Here is a 12,633-nt window from a genome sequence, read left to right on the forward strand (position 1 = left end):
TGAACGATATGCTGACTTACATTTCTAATACTAAAAACAACTTAAAATACTGTAGGCCTATTTAACATAATGAATAGCCGATATAGTTTGTGAATAAAAGTTTTAGGCCTTAGGCTAGGACAGGAGGATATACGCCTACATGGGAGTGGCTTATTTGTTGTTTTGGATGAGTTACATGACATCTTGTGGAAGTGGATGAGGTAAATAGGGAGCGTCTTGCGAAACTTCTCGGAGTAGTCTGTTGAGTGGCTACCGAACTTCACCTGCAATTCTCTTGGATTAGACTCGTTAGTAGGACTATCGAAATTTACAATTCAGGAAATTGACAAAATAATTAAAGCAGGTGACTGTTGTTTTTACACGACGCACACATTGACCCATGTACAAAATGAACATGAATAGGCTTTATTGAAATTCGAGAAGCTTTGATTTCCTTATAGAAGAACATGCGACAAAAACTGAAGACGAATTTTACGTGGTTTTTGATTGGCATAGTTAGATACGCCGTGAAAAGGGTAAGTCAAGTAAAGTTTACGTTTTCGAGAGAGGCTGTATGACCGATATATAAGCCTACTGAGGTATATAATTACAAAATACATAGCCTAACATAATTCGGCCTACCAGTTTTTCCAATTGCAGTGTAGCCAACTATTAGCCTACTTTAGAGTGTGTATTGGTGTTTTTGAAATTAGTTGATAATATATTAAAATTGATTGTTTCACACAGACCAGGTGTATTAAGATACACTGGACACATGGCAGAGAGCTATCCTTATTTTAGTTCATAAAAATGCTATTCAAATTTGACAATAGCCCCTTTGTTTTTAGGAAGTTCTAACTGAGTGAGAAAAACCATGGACCAGCAAACATTAAAGTTTTAACAACATTGAACTGAGACATATTTCTTCAACTCAAATACCTCAAGCTGAGAAATTTCCCCAGCTTTAAGTTCACTGTGAAAACTGTAAAATATATTTGAGAGATGCTGCAACAAATTTTGACTGACATGTTCATCGACCCTGATCTCCTGGCTGAGTTGAACGAAGAGCAGAAGCAAGTTTTGTTCATCAAGATGAGAGAGGAGCAAGTCCGCCGGTGGAAGGAGAGAGAAGCAAGACTAGAAAAGGAGGAAAACAAAACGAAGAAACCTAAGACAGGTATCAATTGTTTAGTTCTTGATGTGTGTGTAAGTCTCAAGAAAAGTATTTTCATATTTATTGGCTGAATAAGGGGAATGGGTGTAGCTCGGGGATATAATTTAACTGCAGATCCAGAGGTCACAGGTTCAGATTCTCCCTGTATTCAGCCTTGGATAAAGTGTCAGTTTAACAAATACATTATTATTATATGTCTGATTCAATTGGTGATAAATACAACTCTCAAAGCTATAGCACACATCTGGGATGTCACCTAGAGGTTGTTGCATATTTAAGTTTGCATTCAAAGTTTACATTATGCAATAAATAAGTTATCTGTGGGAAAATACTATGGTTCTTTATGTGGTATAACCAGACCTGCAGTAATTTTGTTTAAGTACTTGATAACTCACTGGATTGTGTATTGTAGAAGTACTTTGCTTTGGTAGTCTTTAATGGGTGTGTGCTTGTTTGTGTCTGGCTGTGTATGTGTTTTCACATTATTGTACGTGTTTGTGTGTGCATGTTTGTGGTATATATTTTCTTCACACATCTTTTGTCCACCAGTCACATCCAAGAGTGTGACGTGGTTGACAGGAATGGACAGTGACGTGTGGGTATGGGTGATGGGGGAGCACCATGCTGACAAGCCCTACGTCCAGATTTGTAATGACGCTTTGGCCGAGAAGGCAGCCCAGCAGGCTCAGCGAGAGGCAGATGAGCTTAGGTAGGAAGTGATCTGTCATTACATCACCACATTTTTATTACATACATCTATGTGGAGTCGGTTACCACAACTTTGACACAACTCTAAAGTTCAAATGTGTCACCTTTGTGACAAACCTTTCCACAATGTTCCCTCTAAACATGTTTAAAAGCAGGTTATTTGCTTGCTTTCTGGTGTGCTTTTGTAAATTACATGTTCAGTACTCACAGGCTTTTAAAACGTGACTGACACATTATCTGCAATTTGCATGGTTCCTTTCATTGCTTGAATGCCTGAATGTCTATAGACCTATTTCTGCCTTGTCACACTCATGCATGTTCTGTCACAGCATCTCACTAAAAATAACCTATATGGTAGGTTCTGCTTGGATTCTACGTCTGTCAGTCAGCTGAAGAGGGCACAGTTAATTATTATCTAGACATAGTACCAACAGATCTGGAATCCTAGTTAAACATTTATTTACTTTGCCTATTGACTCAGCCACTCCTATACTGTAAGTTAAACTTTTCCCTGATTGTGCTATGCCTATGACCTAGATTGCTTGGAGGTTAATACTAATTTATTGGAAAATGGTAGAGCTTGCCTTTTTATTATAGTTAATAATGGTAGCTTTCACCCTGATTTGGTTGCACCATACTGTGGTGTTCATGGCAGCTCTAAAAGTATAGTAAAATGTAGCAAAATATTACGTTTATGTGTGCAAAACATAGCATAAACTCCAGTTGTTTGTTCTTCTTTGGTTCACTTTTTAAAATGTACATACACTATCTTCATGAAGGCCGGAATAATTCAGGGACTTCAAAGTGAGCCTGCAGGCTAAATTGCATTTTGTTTTAAAGCATTAACACGCTCCTGTACTTACTAATGTGTTTGTCCCCTTCCTAGTTCCTCAAAATTGATTTCACAGACACAGCTGGTGTTAACCCAAACATCCTCTGAAGTTGAAGTGTGTGTATGTGTGACTTCTAGATTGAAGAAGGAAGCAGAGCTGGTGAAGAGGTTCTCTGGTATGTTGCCAGACCCTGAGCTGCTGTCTTGGAGGGAGGAGGAGCAACGTGAGCATGTCAGACGGGAAGCAGCAGCTCAGGAACAGACACAGCTGCAGGAAGAGCTCAAGGTACTGCACCATCAAACAAGTCATAGTCAACAGTCTATTGAACAGCACAATGTCGATCCCTAAGCCCTAGGTCACATATACATTTTCTAAATTGTAACCTGCTTCCATCTTTATTTACATTTACTCATTTAGCAGACGCTTTTATCCAAAGCGACTTCCAAGAGAGAGCTTTACAAAAGTGCATAGGTCACTGACCATAACAATGAGATAGCCCCAAAACATGAAGCATACATTGTGGAAAGCAAATAAGTGCCAATGGGAAGAACCATAAGAGCATGTAGTTAAACAAGTTACAATTAAACAACATGAACCTCAAAAAGTGCAAGAGTGTACCTGTAGAAAAATCAAGCAACAATAATATAATTCACAGCGAGTACAAGAAGTGAAATCAGTTACAACTAACCAACAAGAGCAACAAGTCCCTCAATAAGAGTCATTGTGTTCCTGGAGGAAACTAACATCAGGTCCAGCAAATCATTCCTAAGTACCGTTGTACTCCCGGAACAAGTGCGTCTTAAGCTTTTTCTTGAAGGTGGGGAGACAGTCAGTGTCTCTGATTGAGGTGGGGAGGTGATTCCACCATTGGGGGGCCAGACAGGAGAAGAGCTTGATGCGGGCCATGATGAAAACATCTGTAAAAAAATATTTAAAAGATTGTCCGGCTTCTAGTGGACAATACGAAATGCCGACAAGACTGGGCCGACAAGACTGGAGCGTGTCACATATCTAGGAAAAGTCAAGAAAGCAGGGTCCTGGAATTTGATCGAGTGCGAAGATACCATTTTTTTTGTATCTTGTTTTTTTGGGTATTTTTCTGTCAGCGGAACAGCATCCAAGGGGTTAATGTACAGTATAGTTATTGCTGTGAAATAATAATTTCACCAGAACAATGGTTTGTGTTCAAATATGACTTTCTAAGTGTTCTGATACCACTTTTTGCTTTGTTATATGATTTGTTATTAATGGTCATAATTAATGATTGACTGATTAGCCATACATACCAGCTGTTTTCAGTACATACAAAACAGAATTTAGCCTACCTTTGACATGCTTTGGAATTTTTTACAGAGAAGTTGTTTAAACAAGGAAGTTGATGCATCAGACAATCCAACAATGCACCTGCATGATGAATATAATAAATATAGTAATTGTGGGCAATGTCAAGTAGTTGTAGTTCCCAAAATGGAAATAGTGTTTTAATTTTTTTCTGTGGGCCACACGTCTCTCATTTAAAACTTTCATAAGACAGTTGTGAAATAATACATCTGTTCTCACACACGTGGAGCTATTGAGGTGTATTTTCTTTGTCTTCCAGAAAAGAGAGTCAGAAGAGAGGAGGATGGCCGAGGAGGAGGTGAGAAGGTTGGAGGAGAAGCGGAAGCAGCAGATCTACATGGACCTGAGGAAAGTGAAGGAAGAGAGGGATGACAAGGACTGGCAGGAGACATGTGAGAAAACGTTCAAATAGGAACTCTCTCTGGGTTACCCAAGAAAGGTTTCATTTAATAAGTATACCTTTGTAAACCTGGTTGTTTGGTAGTTTAATGTGTAGTTTTAGTTCTTTAAACAGGGTTCTAAATACAGTATTTGGGTGTTTCATAGTGCGGAAGTCCAAAGCAGCAGACCTGCATCGGCGATCCATTGCCAAGCAGACACGTGATGATCACCGTAGGAGATCGGTGAAGGCTCTAGAGCGAGGTCGAGTAGCTGCAACTGCCAAGGCCTTCGGAGGGGAGAAGCTGACCCTTCTGCCTAGACCCAAACCAAGGAACCTCACTATTACTAGTGATACCCTTAATTTGTAAGTAATATTGTAAATTCTGCTGTTGGATTCTAAGACTTAAGATCTGAATAAAATATCTATCTATATCGGAGTCAGCATGATAATACAATAACTGTGGAAGGAAAGTATCCCGGTATTTATCTGAACCAAATCCCCCAACACTAGACTATTAGTCTAGGTCTATTAATGTTTCTGCTGTGTTGTTGAGTACTACATTGTATTAATTGTAGGGGATATGTAAAAATGCTAGTAGGACAACAATATAGGCGTGAAATCACGCACCAATGAAAACTCGCTTGGATCATGACTAAATTAGAATGTTGATTTTGGCTTCGGTCCAAATTGTATTGCGTCTGGGTCCGGATCCGGACCGCGGTCCGCCTATTGAGTACCCCCGATTTATTATAATCCTAGGTTGATCAAGTCATATTAATTCTAGAGTACATAGTACTGTACAATAAAACAAATCCAAACTAAAATACAAATATAAAACATTAACATACTTTACATAACACACAAGGAGACTTACCCTAACCCTAATAATAAGAAAAGCTAGAAACACAATAAGTGGCTTCGCTGCTTGGCCCTCGATAAGAAAAGGTAGAAACACAATAGATGCCTTCACAGCTTAGCTCCTTGGCCCCCATATATTAAAGAGAACAGGTTGTGCCTTGCCATAGACAGTCACACCCAATAATGCACATATAAAGTAGCCTTCAGCAGAAACTGCTGTCAGTGGATTTTTCAAAAGCCTGATAAACTGAACACCATGGCGTATGGCCTGCTTCGCTGTCAGCCTCCTACTTTCTGCCCCAGAGGGTTTGTTGCTTATTTTCGTGGATGGAAACTGAAAAACGGGTTACGTTCACCTAAAGTACAGAGACAAGCAATTTTTTTTGTAAAGACAGGTAAAATGCTGTACTACGTTATCTGATAAGACAAGCTCTCCATACTTCATTTTAGGAAAATGTGAATAACTTTAAAAAGGCATGTGCTTCAACAGCTGGCAATTCTGTGTTGATATGCTATGTTAATGCAGTGTAATTGCAGCAATGTTATCCCCATTTATTATTATGGGCCAAGCAGCAAAGCTGCAAAGCTATCTATTGTGTTTCTACCTTATTGTGTGTGCTTGCTGTAATGTATTCCAGTCAACGTACGCGCTTCTAGCTTCGAGCATGCCAACTTTATTGTACTGCGCATGCGTCACACATACAGCACTACGGGTAATGCATTAGTACAGAACAGACTGTAGCCACAGGAGTAATTAAAACTCAATATGTTACATCTCCCTTCTTAACAAAATAAGAAACATGTACACAGGAGCAACTCAGAAATATCGTCAGCAGTTTAAATGTCCTGGCTTCATTTTAAATAATATCAACATCCATTCTAGAGTTCAGTGGCTTTATGAAAATAAACAAACACATAAGAACTTTACAAAACAGTGACTTTAGTCACACTAACTTGGAAGGAGAGGTTACTAGCACTTCACTTCCAAAGGTGTCTTTACTAGAGATGCTCCGATCAGGTTTTTTGGTGCCGATCACTGAAATCAGTATCTGCCGATCCGATAATACCGATCACGGTGTCGATTGAAGCATTCTATTTATTGTGTAGCATTATTTATGAAATTAATTATTCTTAACAACATTGGTATTGAGAGAGTATCATGAATTGACAACCATCCGTTCTATTGCAGGGAACGTGCAACATTCCAGTGTAGAAGCTCTCTCGCTTACTATAAAATGTGTGAATAATAATACATATTAAAATAATAATAAAAATATAAATCTTTAAATAAAAATCACAACAATAGAATCACATGTGCAACATTCCACTCTCTAGAGGCTCTCAAGAGAACTTGGAGCTTATACAGTAGCTTTCCTGTGGAAAAATAATACAAACTTAACTGCAACATAAACAGGTCATAGCCAAATATCCAATATGTTTCAAGTCAGTCAGTTTCAAGTCAATTTGTCTGCATTTAGGAGGAGATAACAGACAGAATAAAGATAAAAGGTGCACAGGAAGTCAGCAATTTAAAAAAACAACAACATGCATCTGTAGCGTCTCACTCACTCACATCCTTTACTCACTCTCTCACTTCACTCACTTCACGCACTCTCTCACTCGGAGAGGGGGCATACTAGAGTATTCAAACCTTACTTCTGATTAAGCAGCATCACTGGAAGATTTGCCTTGATAAATATAAGCATATCAGCATTTTTAGGAGTCAGCCTGTTCCTCTTCTCATCTAAAATATGCCCTGCTGTGCTGAAAAGTTGCTCGCTATCTACACTTGTACAAGGTGCGGAGAGGAAGACTCGTTCTGCTTGTGCAAGAGCAGGAAATAGGTCTTTATTGGCCTTCCGAAAAGCAGTGGCTGTCCGTGACTGTTTTCGTTCGAATGTGGGTCTCACAGAGTAACGTCGCACATGTGTGATTCTGAAAATTCCAACCGACTATTTTCAGATAGGCAAAAACTATGACAAACGCTATAGTATGGCTTCAAAATGTACAATTAGAGGCTAACAAGTAACACTAGCAGATAGTAGCATTGCTACGAGTATTATGGTAGGTTGCTAGGTAACTGAAGCTAACTAAAGCTAGCTAGCTTCCGTTTTGGAAAACAAACTCTGGTGGAAGCGTCGGAAATATTTAGAACTCACGCATCTAAAGGTTAAAGAATCATTTCTTACCATTGGCGGCCTGAAATGCCTATCTAACGTTTTATTGAAACATCTCTGATAGTAGTTCTCGCAGATTTTATGTCATCTGATCGGCCATGTTTGATCGCCCATTTTGAGAAAGCCGATCAAAACCGATAATGGGAATATCGGCCGATATGGATCGGCGCCGATCAGATCGGAGCATCCCTAGTCTTTACCACACCTTGGCCCTCACTAACTTTATGTGCATAACTCAATAAGTCAGTCTGTCGGGCCTAGTGATGTACTGTTCACCTCGCTGGGCCTGAGCATGTCTCAAGGTGTCCCTGGGAGGTGAGCGAGGCTTCTCAGAAGGGGTGGGAGACAGTGGTTGCTTTTCAGCTGACTGCTCTGGTGGCCCTGTCTGCTTCGAGTGTTTGCACAAAGATGTTGACTGTTGCGGCGGTACTCCTGGTTTCCGCTGTCCAGAACATATTTTTTTTATTGAACTAGAAAGGTCCCATTGAGATTAAAAATCTCCTTTTCAAGGGAGACCAGGCAGCAACATAAGAACACATAGTTACAGACAGAAAAATACAGAATGAGACAAGTTTAAAAAAAAAATAGCGTTAATGTGTTGCATTTGGAGCCTGAATCGATTCGGAATATCACTTCTTTAGACAGAATTTACAATTTCACCACCCATTTGTCAACATGGGGTCAGCAGGTTGCATCAGACTAATATTCCAAATTTCTTCATCATCTAAAGAATCTTGATTTGCCTCAATACTTACAGCGATTACCGCTCGCTTGTGACAAATTTCCACCCAATGGTTTGGTTTGTGGCAGTAGGAACAAACAGAGCCTTTTGCTGGGCACTTGCCTTGGTTCCACTTGTGCTGTGGGTCTTTTCCACACTTTGTGCAGTTTTTGTGGAACTGACTGATGCTTCTTTTTGTGTAAAGTTTCCTTTGTTGTGCATTTTGTTACTTGGTAGACACTGCTGATATTTGTGATTCATCTGTTGACGATCTTCATCTGTTTTTGTGAAGTTTCAAACTGCTGAGGTATTCAAATGGCTTTGTCAGACATCCCAACCTGCAGAGACTCATTTCAGGGAGGTGCCGTTTAGCCGTTTCATCAATAAAATAAGCACATTTTCAGCAACTACACTTCCCATTTCTCCTCACATTTGAATTCAGATGTTGATTTACATGTACTGTTTAGCTGAAATATGAATTGTAAAAACTTAGAGCAATGGCAGCCAAAGGATTATGTTCGTCTTGTTGGTCACGGCAGCCCCCGCCCCTGACACAAGCGGTTCTTAAAACGGACCAATCACAGCCAAGGGGTATCTGTAAAATGACTGACGGACGGATAGTCAGGAAAATCAGGAGGTGCACGTAGAGCTCTCCGAGGGGCTCGGAGCTAACCGTTGACAAACGTTGCTAACGCTAGCTAGCTATACAAGTTATAAAACTGACTGCATTAACGTTAGCTTCACATAGCAATTTGTAGCCGGTAGACTTCAAAGCTGAATATTCATCACTAATCCAGCTGATTGCGTCCATTTATATCCCTCCAGGCTTTTGTAGGCTTTCAAAGACTCTCCAGACTAGGACGAATGAAAGTTGATAGAGAGTTGTAAATATCTGGATACAGAAGGTCAGGGAAGCCTTCAGTTTCACTCGTAAAGGGCGTAAAAATAACACTGGGAGCATTATATGGATCACTAATGTTAAATCGATCAAGTTTTTCTTTATAGCTGCCTATGTCTTTTGAATTAAAGTGCGCAATGAACTCGGACAGGTTTAAATCCGTGCTGGCACCGTACATTTTAGCCACTACTTTCCTGCCAAAATGGTGACGTAAACAGTAAAGTCAGGTGACAAGTCAAGTCAATTTCATTGATCCCACTAGGGGAAATTTGTTTGTAGACAGGTATTAAAACACATTCAATCCATCATAAAATACTACATAACCAGCACAATACAAAAACAATACAGTACAAGGATCACTTAATATTGAAAACCCAGAATAAGTTCCGTCTATAAATACTTCATGCCATTCATTTATGCACATTTAGCCTCCCAATAGCAAAACGAACAAAAGAGTCCCCAAATCGTTTTGTTCTGTGGGTGGGAGCTCTATACCTTCTTCCTGAAGGCAAGAGCTCAAACTCTTCCATCAGGGGATGGTCAGTACAAGCCAATATGGAGTGGGTCTTCCTTGCAACCTGCCGAACATAAAGCTCAGAGAGCTGGACTTGGTTTACCCCAATGACTTTACTGGCCACTCTGACAAGCCGATCAAGCCTGTTCTTATTAGCCAGATTCAGATTCCCAAACCGTACCACCACACAAAATGTCAGCACTGACTCAATAAAAGTTCTATAAAACAGCGTCATCATTTTGGTGCACACCTTAAAAGAGTTCATTTTTCTCAAGAAATAGAGACGTTGCTGTACCTTTTTTGAAATGGCAACTGTGTTGTTCTGAAAGCACAGCCTGTTATCAAACACAGTACCCAGATATTTATAATTCTCAACCAAATCAATCTCAATCCCCTCAATAGTTGTGAATCGGGGAATGGGCACCGACCTCCTGAAGTCGATAATCATATCTTTGGTCTTTGACAAATTCAGTTCAAGGTGAAACTCCTTACACCATGAAACAAAGTCATTGACAACCAGCCCATGATCCATATCTCCTCCCTTCAGAAAGCTGACTATGACCGTGTCATCTGCAAACTTTATGATGTGTCTATTCTCAAACTTACTCTGGCAACTATTTGTGTACAGAATATAAAGAAGAGGAGAGAGTACACAACCTTGGGGTGAGCCAGTGGATGAATGGAGCTTGTCTGAAAGGACGCCATTATCTCTCACACACTGATCTTTCTGTCATAAAGTCTAAGATCCATCCAATAATATTCATATCAAGATTGAAATCGGAAAGAAGTTTCTCTACTAGCAAATGTGGTTGAATAGTGTTAAAAGCAGAAGAAAAATCAATGAACAGAAGTCTGGCATGAGTTAGTGGGCCCTCAGGGTGATGATACAAGCTGTTCAGCAGCGTCAGAGAGGCATCTTCAACACCCCTACCAGCTCTGTAAGCAAACTGCAGAGGATCCAGAGAACCCTGTATCTGCTACCTAAAAGCCCGTCCCACCACTTTCTCTAAAACCTTCATAAGTAAAGATGTAAGTGCTACCGGTCTAAAATAATTTAAGGACTTTGGTTTTGTACACTTAGCGACAGGGGCAATAATTGAATGTTTCCAGATTTCTGGAATATTTTGTAACTCCAGAGATTTCATAAAAATAACCTGAAAAACATTGCAGAGCTGATCAGCACAAGTCTTTAGTTTGCCACAGATCTTATCAGGGCCTGGGCTCTTCCTACTATTGGTGTGCCTAAAGAGTTTTGCAACAAAGTCAACATCAATGTTCAATGTTTGACTCGACTTAGTCTTGCACCTCATCTTGTCTATCTGTTCATTAAAATCTTGTTTATCAAACCTTAGATAAAAATCATTCAAACCATCAGCCAATTGGCTATCAGAATTAAAACCCTCCAGACTGACTGCCTTATTACCCCATACATGACATCCAGTCATCTTTTTCATGCCATTCCAAGCAGTTCTTAGATTATTACTTTTAAATTCTGTCTCTATTTTGTCCCTATAGTTAAACTTTGCTGTCTTAATTTCAGCCCTTACCTACTTCCTCAACTCTCTCATCTTGGCTATATCTCCTCTATTAAATGCTTCTCTCCTTTTGATTTAACCCTTGTGTTATCTTCGGGTCATTCTGACCCATCAGTCATTGTGACCCACCGTCGTATTGCGACAAATTTACCTCATACAAAAACAAAGTGAAGCATTTTCTTTTAACTGTCGGGCTGTCTCAGACCCCCCACATTGGAATGGTTAAAAGAAAATTATTTTTATTTGTTTTTGTATTGGGTAAAATTTGGTAAACACAATGATGGTTCGTTATGAACCTTTGGGTCATGTGACCCGAAGGCAGCACGAGGGTTAAAAGACTCTTCAAGTCTTTTGAAACCCAGGGTTTATTATTTGGGAATATTCTAACTTCCTTGGTAGGGATCACAGAGTCCGTACAGAATGTAACATAGCTACACACCACATCAGTAAGTTCATTTATGTCATCAGAGGAGTCCAGGAACACTGACCAGTCAGTACACTCGAAACAGCCCTGAAGTGCAAGGGAACTCTCCTCAGTCCAAACCTTATCCATTCGCTTCACAACCTGCTCACGCTGAAGCACAGTCTTGTAGGTTGGAAAAAGGTGTACTACATTGTGATCTGAAGATCCAAGCGGGGGTCCACCCACAGATTTATAAGCTCCCTTGATAGAGCCATAACACAAGTCAAGGGTTTTACTGTGACGAGTAGGGCATGAGACATACTGATAAAACCCTGATAATGTGCCCTTTAGTTTACAATGGTTAAAATCTCCCATAATAAAATTGGGGGAATCTGGTGATATAGATTGAAGTTCTTGTGTCACTTTAAATATTAATTCAGCTGCTTTGGCGTTTGCTTTAGGATGTATATACACCACCGTAACAAACAATTGAGGGAATTCCCTCGGAAGGTAGCCGGGCCTAAGCGACACAGTGAGTAACTCTATGTCAGCTAGACAGACCCGTTTTCTTACCGTAAAGTTGCTACACCATCTGCGGTTTATATACAAACAAACGCCCCCTCCTTTAGCCTTCCCCGTTACCTCACAGTCACGATAAAGTCGAATAGGAGTCCCGAAACCATCAATTTCCAGTGAAGAATCCGTCTCCATGTGTGTGAGCCAAGTTTCCGTCACCGCCATTATACAGGCTTCTCGAAATTCCCGCAGATGATTGACATTCGCTTGCAACTCGTCGATTTTACTTCTTAGAGACTGCACATTAGATAGTATCATAGAAGGCAGAGGGATGCGATTATTCCGTAGTTGTTGACTAATCCGCCTCCGAACACCACCTCTTCTTCCACGTTTCCTAACATGAACTTTCCCAGGCTTGTATCCTCGTGTATATACATCCTATCATGGGGCATCGCATCTGGTTCCAATTCCAAGACATCCGGAGCTCTATACCAGAGAATGTCTAATATGGGGAGAACTGCCACTCTCGGGAAACTTCCGGCTTCTGAACTGGTTGCAGTTCCACTCTATTTCCATATAAGGGCGCTAACGGGC

The 12,633-nt window shown here is 40.2% G+C and overlaps 1 protein-coding gene across 2 annotated transcripts in view; it reads left to right on the forward strand.

Moving 5' to 3' along the window:
* The first annotated feature begins 209 nt into the window (after positions 1–209).
* sh2d4a (SH2 domain containing 4A) overlaps positions 210–12,633 on the forward strand; it is a 36,880-nt gene continuing 24,456 nt past the window's right edge. The window contains exons 1-7 of one of the 2 annotated variants that reach the window (XM_067258101.1): positions 261–343; positions 441–515; positions 828–1,156; positions 1,703–1,862; positions 2,832–2,979; positions 4,295–4,427; positions 4,582–4,780. In XM_067258101.1, the coding sequence (XP_067114202.1) occupies positions 982–1,156; positions 1,703–1,862; positions 2,832–2,979; positions 4,295–4,427; positions 4,582–4,780 (815 nt within the window). In that variant the 5' untranslated portion in view covers positions 261–343; positions 441–515; positions 828–981. Of the gene's footprint in view, positions 516–827; positions 1,157–1,702; positions 1,863–2,831; positions 2,980–4,294; positions 4,428–4,581; positions 4,781–12,633 lie in introns of both variants that reach the window. The other variant, XM_067258100.1, reaches the window with a different exon arrangement.

This window comes from Osmerus mordax, chromosome 20 (assembly GCF_038355195.1).
Source record: "Osmerus mordax isolate fOsmMor3 chromosome 20, fOsmMor3.pri, whole genome shotgun sequence".
Lineage (NCBI taxonomy): Eukaryota > Metazoa > Chordata > Actinopteri > Osmeriformes > Osmeridae > Osmerus > Osmerus mordax.